Below are 23,145 nucleotides of genomic sequence, written 5' to 3' on the forward strand. Positions count from 1 at the left end.
TTGATGCAACGGATGTCCATAATGAACATGCGGCAGAATCGTTGTCATTAAGGAATGAGATCGCATAGAGGTATGAAACGAGATCGCGATTTTAATACGATTAATCGTGCAGCCCTACTTGTTATACAGTCATTTCAGGTCAAACCTTATTTTGCTGTTCTGTAATTACTTTGTGGGTCGTTCCACAGTTGTGTCACTTTCAATTTTAGTTTTACAACTGTAATTTAGGTAAGCATGAATAGCACTGATGTTCATGTGTGGATATTAATGAACTGGTGTGCTGATTCTAGATGTATGCCACTGATTAGAACCATCAAGCATCGCAGTGGGATTGTGTGTGCTCCTATAAGAGATATAATGTGCTGTCTAACATGTTTACTTGTTTGTGTGTTTATCAGAGTGCTGAATGAGGGCAAGGAGCGTCTGATCCAGGGCTGCGAGGTCATCCAGGCCACACCGTACGGCCGCTGCGCCAATGTCAACAACAGCTCGGCCACCTCGCAGCGCATCTTCATCACCTTCCGCCGTGCGCCTCCCGTCCAGCCCCAGAACTCCCTGGCCGTGACTGACATCTGCGTCATCGTCACCAGCAAGGGCGAGACACCACCGCACACCTTCTGCAAGGTGGACAAGAACCTCAACTGTGGCATGGTGAGTTGGGCTGCTCTTTTGTTAGCTAGCGTCAGCAATTTTTTACCTACCATAACCTACAAGGCTCTCAGTCCTAAGGGAGCAAAGATGTAATGTCTGTGTGACCTTGTTTTACACTTTTCAGTGGGGCTCCAGTGTCTTCCTGTGTTACAAGAAATCAGTATCTGCGTCCAATTCCATCAATTACAAAGCCGGTGAGTCAGTGAAATTGAGCTGGTTCTCTGATTGCTTTCTGATTTCAGTGTAGATTTGATATTTAGTTCATACAGTTATGACATCTTCAATCTCACTCGGCATCTTACTGGTTCTACAGATTACTTTTTTGGTCTTTCTTTCCTCATTTTCTCCTTTTATAATTTTCAGCCTCATCTTGTGGCTGATCTTACGTAATGTCACTATCAGTATTTCATTCATCACCCTTTTTCTCTGTTGCTTTGATGAGTCATCATTGATGGCTTCCCTCCTTCCCTGTGTCCTGCAGTTACTGATAAGAGTAATTACATTGCCGAATGCCATCTTTCTTCTGTCATTCAAATCCACAGAACCTGCAAAATGTCTCATTATCTCAAAGCATTCCCTGTTCGTGAAGCAACACAGCCTTAGCGTAGAATGTCTGTCAGCTAGGGATGCAACAATATTTTACTCCAGAAATGACAGTATACCACAATATTACCGAGTTTGAAGTCAAATTAAATTGGATTGGACTTAATTTATTTAAAACTTGCATTGCAAACTTAAGTTATAAAATAAGATAAACATTTCACACAAATGTCCTCAGTAGTACTTTGTGAATATGAAACTAAAAAATACCTCCATACCATATTACACCATTTATGCCAGAACAGTAGGCTACAGGACGTTGGTACCCAGGTATGAATGTCTCTTCATCTCCCTCACCACTATTCAACACTTGAATGGCTGTCACATTTTTTTCCATTGATCAAGGAAGTGCCATCAAAACTAATTTCACACATATTACTTGCATATCTTTAGAGCAATAATGTGATGAGGCACACTGTATTCTGTACATTGTGCTTCTTTATTTCTGTGGAATATATGGCAGTCAAACACAAATATTGACAGCTACTGGTCAGAAAAGTATGAACAGACTTTTTTCAGACAAACCATTTACTCAAGCGCTTTTTGCTACGCCTTTAATTTCCCCCTGAATATGTTGTTATATTTTAGAAATAAAAGTGCAGACACTTGGCTGTTTGCAGTTCAAAGATAAAGTTTTACAGCATGATGTTTTATTTCCTTTGTACATTGGATTATTGGGATTGCTGTGGATGCCGACATCAGTTGTAACACTGTGCGGCCTTTCTAGTGACTAACTGACAGAACAGTAGATAGCAGTACAACAATATAAGCCCAATGCACAATACACAATTTATATTACTAGTGATTTTAATAGGCAAAAAATAGAATATACTTTTCCAGCAACTCCAGTGAACAGGGCGGTTATTACTCAAAGTCAGTTAGAATGCAAGTTTTCAGAATTTCTGCACGTTCACTTTGCGTTATTATTAATATGTGAATAAAATCTAATGGTCCAACTCGGTTGCTTAGGCTATTATAGCAAAATGTTTGAATGCAAGGTTGTAGGGAGAAGGCATAGCGCAGATGAAAAGATGAATACAATTACATTCTTGTAGGGTAATGTAGAAATTTTGTGAATCACATTGTACCCTATGTTGATATTCATTCAGCACAAATAAAAGGTTACACATACACCGTTGCAATTCAGAAATGATGTGGCATTGTGTGTTGTAGCAATCAGCCCTAGTCATGTTTTTATGTCAGACTTCTGAAGCTTTCTAAAGCAGTGTAAATGAAAATTCAAAGTGCATCTATGATCATGCCAGAGATTGTAATTGTTAATCATAGCTGGCATTTCTGAACTGTTGTGTGACATTTTCACCAATTGAAAGCTTTCTTAACAACTTGGCCTTTGGAACGGTTCATTGTGTAACGCACATATAATAAACATTAATAATGTGGATGTGTGTACTCACACACCCACACAGACACACAGGCTGCCTTTATCTTTGGTAGGCCCTCTTCCTGTGAGGTGGCTGTTTATTCATCTCAGACAGCAGCACTTCCTGCCACACCCATTATTTATGTGTCTGTAGGCGTGTTTGTGTATGTGCATGTTCACATAAGAATGTGTGTGTCTTGTCAGAATGTCGTGTTGACAACACACTGATGAACAGAACAAAGTTTTTCCTTGAAAATCAAAACCTCAGCATACCATCTGATTAATATGAAAGCATGTTGACTGAAAATATTGATCTTATCCTACCAATCAAGCTCTCTAGCCTCCATCTTCTTTTTATCCTCCCAGACAACCAAGCCAGAATGGTAACCAGCCTTGTTACTTCATGGACTGCAAACTATCACATACTTACAGACTGTCAAACTATAGAAAATATTTTGTTTTATATTGCTGCACTACTATATCATACTCTGATATTGTTTCTGTTGTGATCAATAGGGTTTGTAAGTATAACCTTTAGTGTTTCCTCTCACTCTTCAGGCCTCATCTTTCGTTACCCAGAAGAGGACTATGAGTCCTTCCCTCTATCAGAGTCTGTACCTCTGTTCTGTTTGCCCATGGGTGCCAAGATTGAGTGTTGGGCACCGAACACACGTGACCCTCTACCTGTCTTCTCCACCTTTGTCTTAACCATCTCATCTGGAGAAAAGGTGAGGTGCAGCAACCAAGAGTCTGCTTTCATTGCCAAAGGTTTTGTGGGGAATCAAATGTAAATTTGAGTCCATGTGTGTGTCCATTCCTGGTGCTAGGTTTATGGGGCAGCCATCCAGTTCTACGAGCCGTATCCAGTGGAGCTGTTGAGTGAGAAGCAGAAGATCCAGCTTGGCCTGCTCACCACTGTGGAGAAGAAGATGATCCCCAACCGGCCCGTCAACACCAACAAATGCATCTGCCTGCTCTCCCGCTGGCCGTTCTTTGAGTCCTTCCGCAAGTTCCTCATGTTCCTCTACAAGCTCTCAGTCTCAGGCCCGCACCCACTGCCTATTGAAAAGTAAGAAGCAACATACAACCATTGATATTTTCATATGTCATTTGGTGGGCGCTTTTATCCAGAGCGGCCTACAGTACTGAGTGCATACAACATCCTTTCAGGTTGACTCACTCTGTAATACCTAGCTGCTGCATATTTAGCTGCTGCACATTTTTGAAAGGATTTTGGAGACATCTGACTTCGGGTTTGAATAGGACAAATTTATGAAGTTATGTCTGTATATTTCTCCCAATAGGCACATCTCGCACTTCATGCACAACGTGTCATTTCCTTCCCCCCAGCGGCCCAGAATCTTGGTCCAGGTGAGATGTTTTTGGCCAATTGCTAGTTTACTGTTATGTTCGTTTCTTTTTGTTTTTTGCTTGTTTTTCTTATGGCCTATTGACATTGTCAAATTTCTCCTTCAGCTCTCGGCACATGACACCTTGATCCTCTCCCAGCCTGTGTGTACACCCTTACCCCTCAGGTAAGATGGGCTTCACGCTGCTTAGCACAATCACATTTGTAGCAAAAATCTGGTCAGGTACTTTGTTTTGTTTGTTGTACTTTGTGACTTTTTCACACTTAATGTGGCAAGTTTCTTCTTTATACTTTGACAGTTTCATTATTTCCATTTCAATGGAGCTAAATTAAGTTGTCTTTGGGTACTAACGCATATTTTACTTAGTCTGAATGCAAAAGGCTAAGGAAAATGAGAGGAGAAAAAGACCAGTGTATTGTTCCAGAGGAAATGGCTACGTTATGAAAGTAATCATCCATTTCATTTTCCTGGCTGGCTTACACAAAACACATTCATCCATGTCAGTTTTCCGAGGTCAAATCCTCATACTGCAAACAGCCACTGGAAGTCAGACTTACTCAGTTTAATCTATGAAGATTAAACTGCCATAGTCAAAATAATATTGATATGATTTGGTATTGGAGGATACACTATTGATTGCGGTATGGCCTAGTGTTATTTTCTTTACTTAACCAAAAGGATCCATATTCAAATTACCACTTTAGAACTAGTCTAGAGCTATTTGCGTATTTGGATTAATACAGATCCAAGTCTTACCTACCATAGAAACATCAGTTATAAGTTAAACATGGCATTAGTATCTCTACATAGGACTTTTTTTCTTTTATGGTTTTTAGTATTTTTTTGTATTTTATTGTTTATTTTATTGTATGGTTGATTGTTTTACTGTTGAATTGTTGTTGCTTTTATTGCAAAGCACTTTGGAACTCTGTTTTGAAAGGTGCTATACAAATAAAGATTACTGTTATTATCATGTAGCCTACTAGGTTTTTCATAACATTGGGCCAATATTTAAATAGGTTTTGAATAAATTTTGCCTTTGTTTCTACCTAGTTCCCACACTTCCCTCTGACTTAACTCAAGTGTGGCCCTGGTGTTACAAACCCCGTTTCAAACCTTTAGTCCATTATTTTAAGCAACACCTGTCCTGACAGTCCTGCCATCACTGCCTCTCCTCCCACCATCCCTCCTCCTGTGGGTCTATCTGCCCCCCCACTCTTCAACTCTCTTCTCTCCCTCCCTGGCAGCGGCGCGGACTACGGCACTCTGCTGATGAACCTGGGCTCAGAGAACTGCGCCACACTACTGCACTTTGTCCTGCTGGAGAGCAAGATCCTGCTGCACTCGCTCCGGCCCGCCGTGCTCACTGGGGTGGCCGAGGCCGTGGTGGCTGTGAGTACGCTCCACCTGCATACAAGTCATACTGGAAAATAGAATAGATAGAATAGAAGATAGATATAATTTAAAGCAACACTCTGCAAGACTTTTATTTAACAATACACTCATCTTATCAGGACGTCCCACCCCCTCAATTGTGACTGCATAGATTCACTCTAGTTGCCTAAATGGTGTATGGTCACTTCTGCACCCACAGGAAGTGATGAATTGAAACTTAAGAGTGAAATACAAAACTGTCCCCTAAACAGCAGCAAATGAGTTCAAGAGAAAGCTGGACTCACCAACATATGATCTTTTGCCTCTCTCTTCCCTTTGGTATCTTTTGGTATAAAATCCTAGTGCAGCTTTAAGTACTAGAAGTATCAACAGCTGTAAGACAGATGCTCTGTGAAAAATGTGATGTTATTCTTTAATCATGTTTGTTTTGCATTTTAATTTACGGCCCTTTGAATGTTTATACCTCCAGAGGTTGTAATTTGAAACCCTTTAGCACTGACTGCCTGGTTGAGGTAATCCTGCTTGTCTCTCTTGCCTCTTCCCAGATGATCTTCCCCTTCCAGTGGCAGTGTCCGTACATCCCCCTGTGCCCCCTTTCTCTCGCGGGCGTCCTCAACGCTCCCTGTCCATTTATCGTGGGGGTGGATTCCCGCTACTTTGACCTTTACGACCCCCCGCCAGATGTTGTGTGTGTGGACCTAGACACCAACACTATCTACCTGTACGCTTTGGTTTGATACTAAACCCATCTCGCTGCCTGCTTATATATATTTACACTTTCTTTTGAATATGTTCAAGCAATGCCACAGCTGTCTCAAGTATTGCAACAAGACATTCATTCAACCATCAGCACAAGGTAGCGTTTTTACAGCCATACCATCACTTGAAGCTAACTATCTGCTCGGTATTGTGTGTTACAGGTCTGACGAGAAGAGACATAGCAACTGGAAAAACCTCCCAAAGAAGCCCTGCAAGAGCCTGATCAACTCACTGAGCAACCTGCACCACCAACTGGCCACTAGTACAAACAGCATCTCTCCTCTTCATTTTATCATAGCCGAACCATGCTAGGAGAATGTAGTTGTAGAGTTAATTAATTTGAATTGAATGGATAATTCAGTATTAGCGTATATAATTTTCACATGGATTACTACACTAAGCAAAAAAGTATACAGAATTTGCAATGTTTTTCTTTTTACATTAAGAATCTAATTAAATGGTTTAATTTGGTTTGACTTTCAGTGCGTCGAACAGCGCAGGAGGGCTTGGCGGTGGAGATGACCCCCATCGAGGCGGACTTCACCTGGCACAAGAAGATGACAGCCTTGGAGATGGAGATCCAGGAGGCCTTCCTCCGCTTCATGGCCACCATCCTGAAGGGCTACCGCGTCTACCTCAAACCCATCACCCAGGCGCCGTCCGAGAAGGCCACAGCCGCAGACTCCCTCTATGACCTGCAAGGTAAATGTCGGTGATTGACAGCTGACTTTCCAAATGGATGGAAACCTGGGGAAAATTGGGTTTAGTGTCTTGAAAGTCATGGGGATTGATGTGTAAAGACACAGAGATCGATGTGTAGGTCATGTTTTTGTTTATGGATGATGTAATGGACCTTGGATTTGTTTATGGGTTGTTGTCCATCCATTTCCTGACTACACAACTCATGCATAATTCACAGACTTTATTCAAATTGCTTCATCTAATGCTAATTTTTATTGGCATTTCTATTTGAAAGACCATTTCAACCAAAGTGTTTTCAGAAATCAATCACCTTTGTTATTGGCTATAAATTGAGTCCACTAATGCATGTTTCTTGGAAATGGATTACACCCTCATTTAGGTTCACAAGTCAATATAGGATACAGAACTAGTGAGGGGGGGGGGGGAAATTGATCTTTTGACACTTTTTCAAGCAGCTACACATTACCTCAAAAGATTTTCAGAAGATTCCACACAGGAATAGATAATAAAGAATTGCTAAAATAAAGAATTCACTGTTTTGAATTTTTGCTCATCTTAAACAGCAACATTTGAATTTCAATTTGGCTAGAGAAATGACATCTCGACCTGTCTATGTCCTCCCCCAGGATTTCTAAAAAGTAGGGACCGCGCCCACCAGAAGTTCTACTCCCAGCTCACCAAGACCCAGATCTTCATCCGTTTCATTGAGGAGTGCACCTTTGTCAGTGACAAGGATACAGGTCTGGCCTTCTTTGACGACTGCATCGAGAAGGTGATTACCAACCCAGCAGCAATCCGATATACACACATTGTTTTTTTAGGTTGATTTTTTGTTGTTTTTTTTACCACTGCTTTCCTTCCATGAAAGAGCCTTTGTTTGATGTTGTTTTATTGGCAAAATGAACATTCATCCTCTGGGAGACTAAGGAAGCCCAAATTTCCTCTGATTCAATCTGTTCCTTTTGCTCTCTTTCCCCTTCTTGCAGCTTTTTCCCTCTGATAAAGGCGCCGACAAGGGCACCAAGGTAATCGCCCACATCGTAATCAGATTTCCTAGCACCTTGTTTTGTAGTGTTTGTGACTACCATCAATAGGGAATGGCTAAATCTTTTTTCCCTCAGTTCAACAAGTGGCATGAACTTGTTTTGCGAGACTTTGTAGGAAGAGTTACCATTTTACTTCTGAGACGAGATCCATCTGTCTTTCCTGCCTTTCTTCTTTCCTCAAATCCTAATCGGCAACAATAATCATCAATCAGATAAGCATGTTTCATTGGTTAATCAGATTCGCTTATGAAATCCCTTAACTTTTAAAGTGTAAGGGATTGTCATATGTGCGTGGCTGTGTGGCTGTGTGTCTTTCTGCCGCAGCACCAGACAGGACACGGCCTGCACAGTACATGCATGCATGAGTGTGGTCTTTGTAAAGTCGATGACTCAGTTCTCGGAGTGCAGTTTTCAGAAACTGTAAGGCTCTTGATATGATCCTCACTGCAGGTTGAAGGAGAGTCGTCCGAGGACACGAGGCTGATGGAGCTGGACGAGTCCCAGAAGAGTGAGCACACCGTCTTCGTCATGCCTCCTGAACCTCCGGCTGAGGACGGACCTGAACCCCCTTCCCGATACAGGTCAGTCTTCTGTTCTAAGACAAGAAAACTCCATGCAGTGTGCAGTTATACTCTAATGGTCCCTCACCAACCAAATGGTTGTCCTGTACTGAGGTATAATGTTTGACTTGCAATTCTTTCCTTTGGCCCTCCCTCACTTTGAGTTGCTGTGAGGAAGTTTCTGTATCTATCCAACTTCCAAACATGTTACCTGTCACATCGCCATAGTTACTGTTGTTCCTCTGCCCAAGTTGTTCCCTTTTAGAATGCATGACCGCAATCTGATAACTAGTTGCTGATTCATTTTGATCTGGACAAGTATTTTGAATGCATTTTTGTGGTCAGTGCATTTTAATATTCTCCACAATAAATGGTCTTAGCGCTCACCTCATCTTGCAACAATCCTATCTTTCTCCCTCCAGCTATAAGAGTTTCCCCCGGCTGCGGATGGAGCTGTTTGACCGTCCCAGGGAGTTGAGGCCAGCACTCAGCACCAGAGCAGCAGGGGCCAGTCTGTCCAGCAGCCCCGCACTACTGGCTAAGAGGACTAAGCAGGTACACACACACACAATCACACTCAGCAGAGGTACTAGTGATGCCCTGTTACTTGACGTTTTCTCCTACATTTGGATTTCAGCAAAACGTGACTGTCCGTCACACAGACTGTAGAATATATAGTCGTTACTGTGTATGCTTTGATGAGCCATTCTTTCACTTTAGGATGGCACATTGGACTTCTAATCTGTCACTATTCTCCAGTAACTTATTTACAGAACACTTATTTACAAGGAACACTGTCTTTGAGCTTCGGGCCAAGTGCAGAATAGCCCTGCTCTAATGGTTTGTGTAACACACAGGGTGCAGACGAGTTCAAAGGAACTGTGCGTGTGTTGGGCAAGAGCTGGTTTATTTTGGATGGAGATAGGGGAGGAAGAAAAGCCTTCATTGGAGCATGTTGCTGGAAGGGACAGTTGAATGACTAGAATAACATTCCCTTCAGGATGATTTCTTTGTTTAGTCATTTTGCTCCACTTAGAAGCAAGTTTCATGTGCCATCGTTGAGATGGCCAAAAAAACTTTTTTTTACTTAAAATAAAACATTTGAATGCAAACTTCTTCACACACTACAACCAGATCAATACATTTTGGCCATCAGACAATTTACACAAACTAATCGAATTAGTCCTTTTGCCTAGACACACACAAGCACACATATAGAGCCTTATACATATGTAGTAGAAAAAAATCAGAGCATGCTGTTGGGCACTAGGTCAGTTACAATTGTGTGACAACCTGTGTGAAAAATTAACCTGACTTGTCCTCTCTTCTTCATCCTCCTGACCTCCTCGACTCTTCTGGTCTCTCTTCTGGTCTTGCTCCTGTCTTGCTGCAAAATGCTTTAAATGTAACTGACAGAATGTGTTTGGTCCGGCAGGAGATCAAGCTAGCATACAAGATGGCCAAGCGTTTCTACTCCAACCCGACACTGTGGGCCCGGTGTCTGTTCAGTCACTGCTACAGCCTGTGGTTCATCTGCCTGCCGGCGGGCGTGCGTTTGGCCAAGTCTAAGAGCCGTGCCATGCAGCAGGCGTACAACATCCTCCTTAAGATGAGGACCGCCGAGGTGGAGGTGCTGGACGAGGTACAGTCACATTTGTGCAAGATGAGAGATTTTGTGTTTTTCATGTATTAGTGCTGACATCCTCCCTCTGGCTCAGGTGTGTTACAGAGTGGTGATGCAGCTGTGTGGTGTGTGGGGTCTGCCTGTCATGGCTGTGCGTGTCCTGGTTGAGATGAAGAAAGCTGGGGTACATCCCAACGCCATCACATACGGATACTACAACAAGGTAATCTAACTAAACATTTACATAGCCTCTCTGTGTATACTACAAGGTAATATATAAACCTAATGCCTTTACATAGCCAAAATATATCCCCGGCTTGCAAAGAGGTACCAACAGATTAGTAATTACCATTAACAAAGCTCAAAGGACCACTAGTAGAAACCAAACATTTTTGTCATTGTGATCTGCTGGATTTTTAAACCTTTACACCAACAATAAAAGCACCTACGGCAACAACAGCAACAATTTGGAGGCTTACTCTCTGCTTATTTCCTCACCCTTCATTCTGCTCCTTCTCCAGGCCGTCCTAGAGAGCCCATGGCCCAGCCGTAACCGCAGTGGCCTCTTTATGTGGACTAAGCTGCGTAATGTGCTTCGTGGAGTGGCCCAATTCAAGCAGGCTCTGGACCGCACACCTTCGACTAAAGGACCCACTATTACTGGCACAGGTGAGAATGGAATATATGATAAGGCTGCACAAAGGGAGACATCACTTTATGCTGAATTGATTATTATTATTATTATTCCTCTTATTATTATTATAGAACAGTGAAATTAACCATTTAGCAAGTGTGTAAATAATGGGAGTTGGAGACGTTTGGGTGTAGCAGATGTGCATTTTTTTACAGTTAGACTTGAGGTTCAACATCCACTTGAGTTCAGCAATGTCATGTGAGATCTCATGCCAGTTCCCTTTCCATTTCTCACTTTTTTTTCTCTCTCTTTCTGTTTCTCTTTAGCTGCATCAACAGGTGGGTCAGCAGTCAGCGATGGTGACCGTCTGAGTCATGGGAGTGCTGACAGCTCGAGTGAAGTCAATGGTGAGGAACACACGCTCTTTGCCCGCAGCCTCGTCATGGGAGACTCAGCAAACAACCACTGCAGTACAGGTACTGATTCCCCAAAACTACTGGCTTAGCATGTCTGACCATTTCCCCTAGCCGTTTGCCCTAAGCATACATTGAACCACGTCATCTTTTGAAAAAAATATTATCAAACTGAAAGCTATTTGCTACCAAGATTTATCAATACAGCATGGTATGTGTGATCCACAGGAGGGCAGTCTGACCAAGGCTACGGCTCCAAGGATGAGTTACATCAGGACCTGCCAGACTCTTCACATGCAGCTGTGCTCCTTTCCATAGAAGAAAGCAGTAAGGCCAAAGCACAGCGCAATGGTACTGCAAAGGAGTGCAAAATACTAAATTATAATTCACTCTGCCATTATCATGTGCTGCATGTGGCATCAGGATTATATTTAGTTTTAGCTGTATATTCAAAGATGTGTGTGTGTAATTCCTGACTGGAAGCACCATTTCCTTTTTGTACTTTGATGTTAGCGTGTGTGCCTGTCTATCTGTGTTTGCAGGTGGGGACATGGCTGGCTCAGTGGACAGTGCAGTAGCAGTAGCGGAGCCCCCCAGCCCTGTTGATGTGCTCCTACCTGTCCCCAGTATTGTGAAGCTGTCCCTGTCCACAGGGAGCTTCGACGCTGCCAGGGAAACGGGTGAGGGGAAGAGACTAGGCTGTCAGGTTTAACTAAGCAATCGTTTTGATGTCCTGGAGGGAGGTGGCATTAGAATTTGGGATGGGAATTTTGACTAATTTCATTAATCTTGAAACTATGTATATGACTCTTTAGTCTGAAAATAGAAATACATAACTGGCAGCTCTATTGCTTTGTTTGCCAAAAACATAGAATAGAAAAAATGTACAGCACAGGTGATGGATTGATCCTTTTTGTTTTCCACTAAGATTAATAAAAATTAAATGTGAGTGACCCATTTACTTATTGATAAGCAAAGGAAATGTAGTGGTTTGTTTGGGCAGCTCTGTATGTAGCTGAAATTTAGTTGACAGTAGAAGGGTGGGATGCCCTTTTACTGTCAACTGTTACATCACCTTATTAACCTAGCAGTTTAATTGTTCCTATCCCAAATTAAAAGGGACAACTCTGACTTTGTCTCTACCTCTGCCCCAGGTACAGGGAAGCTGTTCAGGCTGCGCAGCAAGAGTGAAGATGTGTCTCTCCCTGAGGAAGATGCCTCGCTAGCATGTGCAGATGCAGGCACCCAGTCGCAGCAACAGCGGCAGAAATCGTTTGCCGAACGCAGCTGTAGCTTCAGTGCTGAAAGCCGTGCTGGCATGCTCTTGGAGAAAGGCGTGGACCACATGGCCAGCCAAATGGGTGCCGATGCCCGCATCCTGGCTGCAGCACTCTCCGTCAGCACAAGCCCACCCCCAAACAGTGTGTCCAAAGCACTTTTCAAAGACCTGGAGGAGGAGCCCGAAGATGAACAGGGCTTGATATTGGGGAAACTGCCAGAGGAAGAGGGTCCTGGAACAAACACACCTACTCTGGAAGAAGGGACGGGACTTAATGATGAGCCGGAGGGGACTGAGGTAGAAAGGGAGGAGCTAGACAAGACGCACACTGAAACACAAGAGGAGGAGGAGGCTGGGGTGCGGGGGGTGACCCTGGAGAGGGCGGACGTGGAGGTGGGTGCCGACCCCCTTTCCCTGTTGGTCTCAGAGAATGAGGAATCTGCCTCTGTTACCAGCCAGGAGCCACCGCGCTCCCTGCCCGTCGTGGTTTCCCGCAACCTGGCAGAGGAGATCGAAATGTACATGAGCCTGCGCAGCCCTCTGGGTGCCAAGTCCTCTAGCATGGAGCTCCAGCAGGGCCAGGTAGACTCCACTGACGCCCCTCCGGTAAAGCAGACCCTGGAGCGGAGGTCCAGCCTCCCTGTGCCTCCTGTCAAAACTCCATCTGGCTCCCCAGGCGACACACCCAAACGCAGCCCCAACACTGTTACTCGCTCCAAGACTTTTGCTGTGAAGACCAAGACCCCAGCCAGCACCACAGCTAGTCCAGGTCCCAGGTCGTCCTCTCTGACAGCTCTGGTCAAGTCCTCCCAGGGGGGCTCGTTAGGCTCGGTCATTAACACCTTTTCAGGCATCAAGATGGACGCCCTGCTCTCAGGGCCTAAAATGGATGTGCTGAAGTCGAGCATGAAGCAGGCAGCTAATGTAGCCAGCAAAGTATGGGGGGCAGTGGCTTCAGCTTACGCCTACTCAGATGACGAGGTGAGTGTCCTTCAAGGATAATGCCAGTCATTTTCAACCTGGGCCTTATTTTCCTAGTTTTGCCATCGCTTGATTCTGGTACTTTTTGGGTTCCACTGTTTGAGTTTACATTGGCCCAGTCGGATTGCATCGGAGGGCAGCGCTGCAAACTGAGAGGTACATATAACTCTACAATGAAGTAACCGCTGAAAGTTTGATCGGAATCAATCGGCATGATGGCAAAAACTGGGAAAATAATGTCTGGGTTGAAAATATTCAGAATTATGGAAAGATTTGGAGCAAATGGGGCATTTTTATCTGTGAATTCCATTCAAGATGGAAAACAAACCTCCTGTTTGTCTTTATTCTGCAGGATGAATTAGCTCAGGGTGGTGGTGGCTTCCCAGCCCGTCTGGATGAAAACATGCTGGCCGCACATGATGTAGCTGATGGTTCCACTGACAGAGGGGCCATCCCAAGTTTGGTGGCCAACGGCCTAAACCACAGTTGTACCAGCCTGGGCAGCAGCAGTGGCAGCAGTGACACGGGACGAGGGACCCACCAGACACGTAAGCACTCACTCTCTCACACACATATAGTCTTTTCTTATTTTAGAGAGGTCCAAAGATATGAGGGAAAAGGTAGAGAGGAGAATGGCCTAGTGAGTTCCTTTCTGTATAGCTCCGAGTAGATCAGTTATATCAAGTGTACATGTTTGTTTTTGTCTCCATCTCTAGATCCGACTCCAGGGCGAGCAGGCAGGGGTCCCGACTCTGAGCAAGGCTCCTCACACCACGCTTCCTCCTCCAGCATCTATCAAAACTGTGCACTGGAGGTCCGACATACATACACAAACACACACTTTCTTTCTGCTATGCTTGCACAGCGACATGTACATATATGTAACTAGCTACACACATCTCTCTGCTGCTAGGTGCTGATGTCCAGTTGCTCTCAGTGCCGCTCCTGCGAGGCTCTGGTGTACGATGAGGAGATCATGGCGGGCTGGACGGCCGACGACTCCAACCTTAACACCAACTGCCCTTTCTGCCGCACAGCCTTCCTTCCCTTATTGCACATAGAGTTCCATGACTTGCGCACCACCAGTGGGTAAGGACCTGTCATCTTGGCATTCAAATAGGCCGGATCATTTTAAGCCATGTCCTTATTTTAAAATTGGTTGTAAAGATTAATTGTAAAACTGAGATTTTGATTAAACAAATTTTTGTTATAGATTGTAGCGTCATAATTTAGTGTGTAGTCATAGTGAGTGTAACATTTACACAAGGGTAACTGAAAACACAAGACCGGTTTGCTCCAGTGTTGCGGTTCCCAGTAGGGAGATTACTTGTGGAGCTCTGGTTCTGCCCTTTATGTTTTTTAAAGATATATTGCATGCCAGGTCATAGTAGATATTATAACCATACTATATAATATAAAGCTCTGTAAATATTGTACATTGCAGCACTTGTAGTAGATGGTTAAGGGAAACAGTGCTGACAGATGCTGTTCAGTATAGCCTGTCCTTTTCCCTGTCAGGTTCTATATGAAGCCCAGTGCCTCAGGAGACAGTATCCACAGCACTAATACCCAGCCTATAGCCAGCAGCTCAGCTGAGACTAAGACACCGGACCTTATCACTTTCCCACAATCATCTGAAGAGGAACCTAGTGAGAGCCTGGATAACCGTCCTGCTACACATAAGAGGTATACCCAAAACAAATTCACATGAAACGGTTATATGCAAGGTTACAGCTTGATGGGCTGTGTCTAGAATCAGTTTCACCATGAGTGTGAAATGCAGTGGCCAGGATGATCTGGTCATTTACAATAAATTAGCATTCTTACTCCAAGAAGCATGCTGAATACCTGCCCAGTTTCTTCCAGCACCACCTCCTCCTCAGTTGTCTTTGCCTTGTGTTGCCAGTCTGGTTCCAGAGCCAGTGCAGTCGGACCCCCTGGGTCTGCTGGAGCACCAGGCAGCAGGGAAGCAGCAGCGATGCAGCGGGACATCACTGACGCGCAGCAACAGTGTGGGCGGCCCGCTGCAGAGCCTGGAGTCAAGACCTGGACATGGTGTCTCTACCACCAGCCTGCCCTGCAGCCTGCATGAGGTGTCGGTGAGTGCCCCCTGGTGTCCAAAATAACCCCAACACTCTTAAACAATGCAGACAAGGCTGTGCTTGCAATGTGTTAGTAGTGCTACAGTTGTCATGTTGTAATAATTTGCTGTTATTGATAGGGATGGGACAATATATCGAAATTCAATATATCGTGTATCGAATCGTGAGATAAGCATATCGTCCAATCCCTAGTTATTGACTGATGCACTGTCAATGTGACAATGCCCTTGTGTCACAATAATGTGACAGCTGGGTACTGTCTCAGCACTAGTTGTCTGCAGGCCAATCCACAGTTCCTGTGGGATGATTTTAGGTCAATTCGTAAGATATTTAGGTTTGTTGAGTCTGGGTTGAATTTCACAGACAAAAAACTGACAAAAAAAATAAATAAATAAAAAAAAATATATATATATATATATACAGTGGGGGAAATAAGTATTTGGCAGCTTAAAAATTTGCAAGTTCACCCATTTAAAAAAATGAGAGAGGTTTGTAATTTTCATCATAGGTACACATCAAGTGTGAGAGACAGAATGTGAAAAAAAATACCAGGAAATCACATTGTATGATTTTTAAACAATTTATTTGTGAAAATGGGGGGGAAAGAAGTATTTGGCAGCTAGAAAACAAACAACTCTTTTGTCCTTCACAGACCAGTCACTTGCTCTTTAAGAAGTTATTCTGGCCTCCGCTCGTTAACAGTATGAATGGCACCTGTCTGAACTGTTTAGAGGCATAAGAGACACCTGACACACCTTTAAACAGCCAGGCTCCAGTCTTCACCATGACCAAGACCAGAGAGCTTCCCAAAGACACCAGGGACAAAATTGTACAACTTCACAAAGCTGGGATGAGTCAAACTGACATTAGTAAACAACTTTGTGAAAAAAGATCAACAGTTGGATGCATTATTCGAAAATGGAAGAGGTATAACATCACTGAAAATCTCCCTCGGAGTGGAGCTCCATCCAATATCTCACCTCGTGGGGTTCAAATGATCCTGAGAACAGTGAGTAATCAGCCCAGAACTACACGGCAGGAACTGGTAAATGATTTGAAGACAGCTGGGACCACCGTCACAAAGAGGACAATAACTAACACACTACGTCGTCATCAGGTGAAATCCTGCATTGCCCGCAAGGTTCCCCTACTAAACAAAAATCATGTTAAGGCCCGTCTGAAATTTGCTAAAACACATTTGGATGATACAGAGGAGGATTGGGAGAATGTGATGTGGTCAGATGAGACCAAAATTGAACTTTTTGGCTTAAACACCACTCGCCGGGTGTGGAGGAAGAAGAATGCTGAGTTGCATCCCAAGAACACCATACCTACTGTGAAACATGGGGGTGGAAACATCTTGTTTTGGGGATGCTTTTCTGCAAAAGGGACAGGCAGACTGGTCCGTATCAATGGCAAGATGAATGGGGCCATGTATTGTGACATTTTGGACAAAAACCTCCTTCCCTCAGTCAGAGAATTAAAGATGAGACGTGGCTGGGTCTTCCAGCATGATAACGATCCAAAGCACACAGCCAAGAAAACCAAAGAGTGGCTCCGTAAAAGGCATATCAAGGTTCTGGAGTGGCCTAGCCAGTCTCCAGACCTCAACCCAATAGAAAACCTATGGAGAGAGTTGAAACTCCGTGTTGCCAAGCGACAGGCCTCAAACATTAGAGCTCTAGAGAAGATCTGTGTAGAGGAGTGGGCCAAAATACCAACTAAACTGTGTGTAGACCTCGTCAAGAGCTACAGGAACCGTTTGACCTCTGTCATTGCAAGCAAAGGCTACATTACAAAGTATTAAAAGTAACTTTTGCTGGCTGCCAAATACTTCTTTCACCCCCATTTTCACAAATAAATTGTTTAAAAATCATACAATGTGATTTCCTGGTATTTTTTTTTCACATTCTGTCTCTCACACTTGATGTGTACCTATGATGAAAATTACAAACCTCTCTCATTTTTTTAAATGGGTGAACTTGCAAATTTTTAAGCTGCCAAATACTTATTTCCCCCACTGTATATATATTTCAGTCAGGTCCAGTTAGGGTCAGTTTAAATAACTAGTGTGATAGGTGTGGGTTGGGTCACAGATAGTTGGGGTGGATTCTGAACTTGGACATCAATACATTATAATTCCCCTTTGGTATCCTTGAGCCATTTTACGAGGAGTTTAGAGATTTTATCCAGACTAGGATGATGGAATTACATGTACAGCATATTTAAATTCTCTCTGTGTGTGTCAGGACGGCATGGGAGCGAAACGGCCAAACCCCAAGCCTGTGTCTGTGCCCTATCTCAGCCCTTTGGTGCTGCGAAAGGAGCTGGAGACCCTACTAGAGAACGAAGGAGATCAGGTAATAAACACACGTACATATACCATTACTTTGTAATTCCATGGTCTGTTAGCACATGACTACCACACGTAACATGAAATCCTGAGAAATTACTACTCCCAACGTCTCAAGCCATTGTAAGCCCAACTGCTGTAATGTGTCCTACCAGGTGATCTACACCCACAAGTTCCTTAGCCAGCACCCCATCATCTTCTGGAACCTGGTGTGGTATTTCCGCCGCCTGGACCTGCCCAGTCACCTGCCTGGTCTCATCTTTACCTCTGAACACTGTAACAACGGAGTCCAGGTTGGAGACACATTCTCTCACTAATATTCTTAAACATTCTTTCTTTCTCACTTAATCTTCCTCTTTCCCCTTCGTTTTGCTCTCTTGGTCATATAGGCCTCATATTCTTCCCCAAATGCTTTGATTGAATTACTTTGGATTGTAAGATGATGTCCTATGTTTTGCATTTGTGGCTTGTTAGAATAAAAGCTGTACGGTCATCATATTGGCCGTAATGTGAAAAAGCTGTGTGTTTGTTCATCCTTGCAGCTGCCCCTGACTTCGCTGTCCCAGGACAGTAAGCAGGTGTACATCCAGCTCCTGTGGGACAACATCAACCTGCACCAGGACCTAGGGGATCCCCTCTACCTGCTCTGGAGAACCTTGCGTGAGTACACACACACACACACACATAGACACACATAGCAGACCTCTTACTTCCCTATAAGGGTTGGGCAATGCTGTATTGTCCTGTCCTGTGTTGAATACTGTGAAGTAGTCGCGCACATCCAAAAACCTTCAAGGCAGGTGCTGGACCAATAGAAGACAGCATGAAAGAAAGAAGGCCATCCTCCTGTGTTAGTCATAGTGGTTGGCTCACCTAAATACCTGAATAAATAACTTTCTTCCTTCTATCTGCCATTTCTGTTTAATAAGCAGAGGTAAATAAACTCGGTTAACTTAGCATTATGTTTGAAAAGTCAAATTCATATCAGCTTACTTGTAGTAATGCAGCAGGAAGGAAGGCAGTGTGAAAGTCATGGTTTGCAACAGCATGAAGGAAGTGATTTGTGGTATTACTTGGTAATAAAGCTAAATACCAATGTTTCAGACAGGATATGCTGATATTATGGCTTCAAGGTTAGCTTAAATTGTTACAATTAACTTCACTCATGATGTGATGCTCCTAAAATATTATTCTCCACCTTGGTTGCAATGTTGCTTTTGGCCAACAGAGGTCGCAGCTGGATGCTGTGTTGAATGTCCATTTGATCTCAATGAAGCTAAATGCATATACTATAATGGACTTTTTTAGGGTTTACAGGTTTTTTCAAGGCCATCTGCAGTGTTTTGCAATAGGTTCAATGGATTAAAATGACCAAATATCAAGGTTATTTAAATTGGCAAAAACTCAAGGCAAGGGAATTTCCACTGCCGATTGATTCAGTCCATCGCTGTATTTGTTCAATTCAAGACTAAAAGGTGGTTGTGCTTTTGGCATCAGGGCTTCTAGACTGTTGCTGCAGGACGCTAAGCATTCTGATGGTGTGTGTGTTTACTAGTGGAGAAGAGGGGGACGCTGGCTCCAACAGACCACCAGGAGACGCGTACCCTCCTCAACACAATTGTCCGCAACATCCAGACCAACGACGTCTACGGGCCCATCAACCTGCTGATCCGAGAGGCCAAACGACGACCAGACGGGGTCAAACGGCAAAGGTCAGCCCTCTTCTTCTTCTCAATTCAATTAAATTCAAATGAGCTTTATTGGCATTAAATACAGTATCTCTTTATCTTCTGTCTGCTGTTAAGTGTTGCCAGTATTATTTTTATAGTATATTTTAGCCAGCGTTACACTTCCTCAAAGCTCTTGCAGCATCAATGACAACATTTTTCCTCTCATTTTTGTACTCCCTATTTCTCTCAGGAGTATCTATAGAGAAATATTGTTTCTCTCACTGGTGGCCTTGGGACGGGAGAACATTGACGTGGGTGAGTAAATGTCTCTCCAGTGAAGTGTTCTAAAGGGAAAACCAATTAAATAATGTGAGAACATGGGAGTCTGCAGGTTGTGAAAAAGTCTGAAATTGCCTTAAATTAGATGATCTAAATGCAATGCCTTAAATGGTCTTGAGTACCATTGAATATAGCATTTTCAATTCTTAAACTCTTTGAAAAAATGTGGTGGCACATTGTTTTTATAGTAAGAAGTCAGCAGAATCACCTTCATTCTTGATGTGTTTTTTGTTTTTTCAGTTGTGAAATTGGTCTCATATTTCATTCTAACTGGTATTTAAAAGGTCTTAAAAAAGTCTTAAATTTAACTTGAAACTTGAAGACACCCTGATGTGTACTCCCTGTCGTGACTTTGTGAGCGTTCCTTCCATCCCTGTGTGTCTGCAGAGGCCTTCGACAGAGAGTACCGCCTGGCTTATGACGAGCTGAGCCCCGAGCAACTCAAGTCTATGAACCGCATCGACCGCCCACCCACCACCAGCGTCCAGTGGTGCCTTAAATGCTTCGGAGCCCCCGTCATCTGACCCCCGTCATCTGACCCCCGTCGCCCCCTGCGGGAGAGACGCAGATGTTGGCGAGTCAGGTGCGAGAGACAAGAGGATGGCCAGATGGGAGGGGAGGGACGAGGATAAGATCGCGGGCCGGGGTGTGAGGGAGAAATAGCTTTTGTATTTGAGCACCTCGAATTGCCCAAAGATGGTACTTCTTCCCCTTGTCTTGAAGAAGCCTTTTGTCTGCTTTTTTTTTTACAGCCTTATTCTGCTTTTCATAGGTTTTCCAAGCAGATACCTGTAACTGGGACTCTGTGAATTGCTTGGAAAGCTGCAAGTGAATCTTTTGGGACTAGTTGGGGTGTGTTTCCTTACAGATGGTGTATAGAATGATTATCAGCTGTACAGAATGTGTTGGCTGTCCCTAAGGTGTAGGTGTGTGTGTGTGAACGTGTGTGTATGTGTGTGTAATCATGCAGTCACTGCCCAGTCTCGAGTAGTTTTGCGCTAGCCTTTTGCCCACATTGCTTAATCTGTTCTAACTATCCCCAGATTAGATCAGTCTGAGTCGATTGAGTAGCGGACCGTGTACAGACTCCAACTGTTCCTTTTTGCACTTTCTGAAACAGTAACTCAAGTCCATCTGTCTTTTTGTACATATTTTTCTACTTGGGGGAAAATCTGAAACCAGGGTTGCCTATATTTTTTGAGGCAAGAAGTCTTGATGCCTTGACTATTTCTACCGATCCAAGTCTTAACAATGAATGTCTTGTTAATGTGAGCGTTTGTTTCAGTGCAAATGTACAGGCTCAGAGTAGGTTTCTCTGTCTCTGTGTAAATATGTGTTGGCTACTCATGTAAATGGGAGAGGACTGAGGCCACGGACAATCAGTCAAATTAATTTCAGAACATTCCAGATGCCCTGCACTCAAAACGGGTCTTAAAGAACGATTGTTCCCTACAGTCAAGAGTCCACCACATATGTTTAAACCAACTATTTGAAGGTGGTGTGGGGGGGGGGGGTCATAATGAATCCATCAATTGGAAGTGAAATGAAATGGCATGCCAAACTACTGAAAAGCAGCCTTCACAAACAAAATTCTCCATTCCCATGCCTTAAAGCAAGACACGAGTTCTCTTGCAGGGAAAGAAACAGCAGCTTGGTGCAGAGCCTCAGAGATGGCAGTAGTCAGTCCAACTCATGTTTTTAATATCTGCATTTTTTAACAGTAACATACTGTACTTGCTCAGATAATATGCCTTACTGTTATGATAGATTAGAATTGTATCTCACATGTGCTTGGGTTATTCCTTATTCACTGACTCTAATACAGTATAGTCGTGTTGCAGCATAGAAGCAACGATCCCTTGGACAGTTAAACCAGCAAGGGTTTTTTAATTGGGCATATTATTTGCTGACAAGATAGCTTTTAAGGTTTACACAAAGTAGTGTATAATGCCTCTCTTCATTAATTTTGAATATTTGCAGTGGTAACAGTTAGACCTTTATATGGCACATACGGCAAAGGGCTTTTTCATACTGCTGATACTGTGTCAAGGAAGAGAGAATCTGTCAAGATGACATTCCAGTAAATGCTGAAACTGAGAGGAGAAACAGAAGTGCTGCAACAGTTTTCCCAGTTCCACATTGAATTGGTGCGAAATGGGTGTAGATGGTCCTATTGTGGATTTGGGAGAGTGAAGCTGACTTGTACAGATACTATAATGTTATTGTAAAATTTTCAATTTGCACTGCATAGATTAAGACCTGACCTTAACCCAGGGTGGGGATTTAGTGCTCCGCCTCGCAGGCTCTTCGTTCAGTCAGAGCACCTCAGACCATTAACAATATTGTTTTCTCTCCAAAAGAAAAATCCTCATTTCAAAGGAATTTGTCAATTATTTATTTTTGTATTATTGCCATGATGAAATTTGGATTGCGGACAGTGTAGTAATTGTTACTTTTATGACTAACCCCCCATGTATCTTAAGGGATTCCACCATGTGCTGACTTTGTAAATGTGATCTCGTTGTGGCAGAGTGGTGAAGGTGCACCCAGCCAGAGGATGTACAGAAAAGACTGTTCTTTACCAATGGTTTAAAATCTCTTACCGTCCTGTGGAATGGATTTGAATGTCTACACACAATAATTGCGCTGCAATAAATGAGGTTTGACCTGATTGAAAACTAAACCGTGTCAGTTTGTTGTTTGTTTTTTTTAAATGTGTCACTATATTGATGAGGATTTGGACTCAAATTTGAAAATCTGCAGTATTGAACACAGAGGATGTCGAGCCATTAGAAAAACACACATAGTGAGCTACATCAGTATGTTTCACTTCCTTACTCTTGTTACTCTTTTTACTCTTGTTACTTATCACATTCATATTCTTTTAGAAGATATTCTTTATCTTATTGTCCGGTTTTCTTTCCAGCATTTTAATATTTCGCTATGAGGATTCAGCTGTGATTTTGTTTGGGTCTAAGAATCATTGTTTACCTGCAGCAGAGCTTTTAAAATTGACATTAATTACTTTTTCTTTCTCCCTTCAAAAACTCAAATTTACACGAAAAGATTTTTCTTGTCTTTTTTTCTTTTAAGCTGAGAATTTAAGTTGTGATTTTAGGCAAATGCCTTTAACTTGTGTCACTGAATAAGGAGGAATGTACATTCATCATACACAAACCAGACAGATGGTTGTTTGTTTTGATGGTTTTTTTGTTGTTTTTAGTTGAGACATTATGAGATTAGAAAGTTAGATTCTGTAAAACCCCACAGTTGATGGTAAATGTGT

General features: G+C 43.1%; 1 protein-coding gene across 5 annotated transcripts; it reads left to right on the forward strand.

Moving 5' to 3' along the window:
- The first annotated feature begins 405 nt into the window (after nucleotides 1-405).
- Nucleotides 406-22,532, forward strand: dennd4c (DENN/MADD domain containing 4C). 5 transcript variants are annotated; one of them, XM_071518839.1, is made up of 32 exons: nucleotides 406-651; nucleotides 776-845; nucleotides 3,191-3,360; nucleotides 3,460-3,701; nucleotides 3,937-4,003; nucleotides 4,109-4,167; nucleotides 5,250-5,394; nucleotides 5,943-6,118; nucleotides 6,318-6,418; nucleotides 6,640-6,858; nucleotides 7,485-7,630; nucleotides 7,845-7,883; nucleotides 8,355-8,485; nucleotides 8,887-9,019; nucleotides 9,900-10,106; nucleotides 10,183-10,311; nucleotides 10,610-10,757; nucleotides 11,049-11,198; nucleotides 11,364-11,486; nucleotides 11,678-11,815; nucleotides 12,290-13,395; nucleotides 13,748-13,943; nucleotides 14,112-14,209; nucleotides 14,309-14,484; nucleotides 14,914-15,081; nucleotides 15,302-15,494; nucleotides 17,747-17,857; nucleotides 18,006-18,143; nucleotides 18,393-18,510; nucleotides 19,406-19,562; nucleotides 19,771-19,835; nucleotides 20,247-22,532. In XM_071518839.1, the coding sequence occupies exons 1-32, from the start codon at nucleotides 649-651 to the stop codon at nucleotides 20,381-20,383; spliced, it is 5,259 nt and encodes a 1,752-aa protein (XP_071374940.1). In that variant the 5' UTR covers nucleotides 406-648; the 3' UTR covers nucleotides 20,384-22,532. The 5 variants fall into 5 exon arrangements, with proteins under 5 accessions (XP_071374940.1, XP_071374941.1, XP_071374939.1 ...); XM_071518838.1 differs by having other exon boundaries at nucleotides 537-651; nucleotides 19,771-19,831; XM_071518835.1 differs by having other exon boundaries at nucleotides 537-651; nucleotides 12,296-13,395.
- The last annotated feature ends 613 nt before the right edge of the window (nucleotides 22,533-23,145 follow it).

Source organism: Centroberyx affinis, unplaced genomic scaffold, assembly GCF_046629955.1.
Source record: "Centroberyx affinis isolate AG114_WGS23_722 - 3 ecotype Tasmania unplaced genomic scaffold, CSIRO-AGI_Caff_v1 ptg000637l_1, whole genome shotgun sequence".
Taxonomy (NCBI): Eukaryota; Metazoa; Chordata; class Actinopteri; order Beryciformes; family Berycidae; genus Centroberyx; species Centroberyx affinis.

Excerpts from the sequence above, each read along its gene's own strand:
- dennd4c (XM_071518839.1), top strand. Across the intron at positions 5,395-5,942 it reads TGGCCGAGGCCGTGGTGGCT|ATGATCTTCCCCTTCCAGTG; the intron begins GTGAGTACGCTC and ends GCCTCTTCCCAG. Across the intron at positions 11,199-11,363 it reads AAACAACCACTGCAGTACAG|GAGGGCAGTCTGACCAAGGC; the intron begins GTACTGATTCCC and ends TGTGATCCACAG.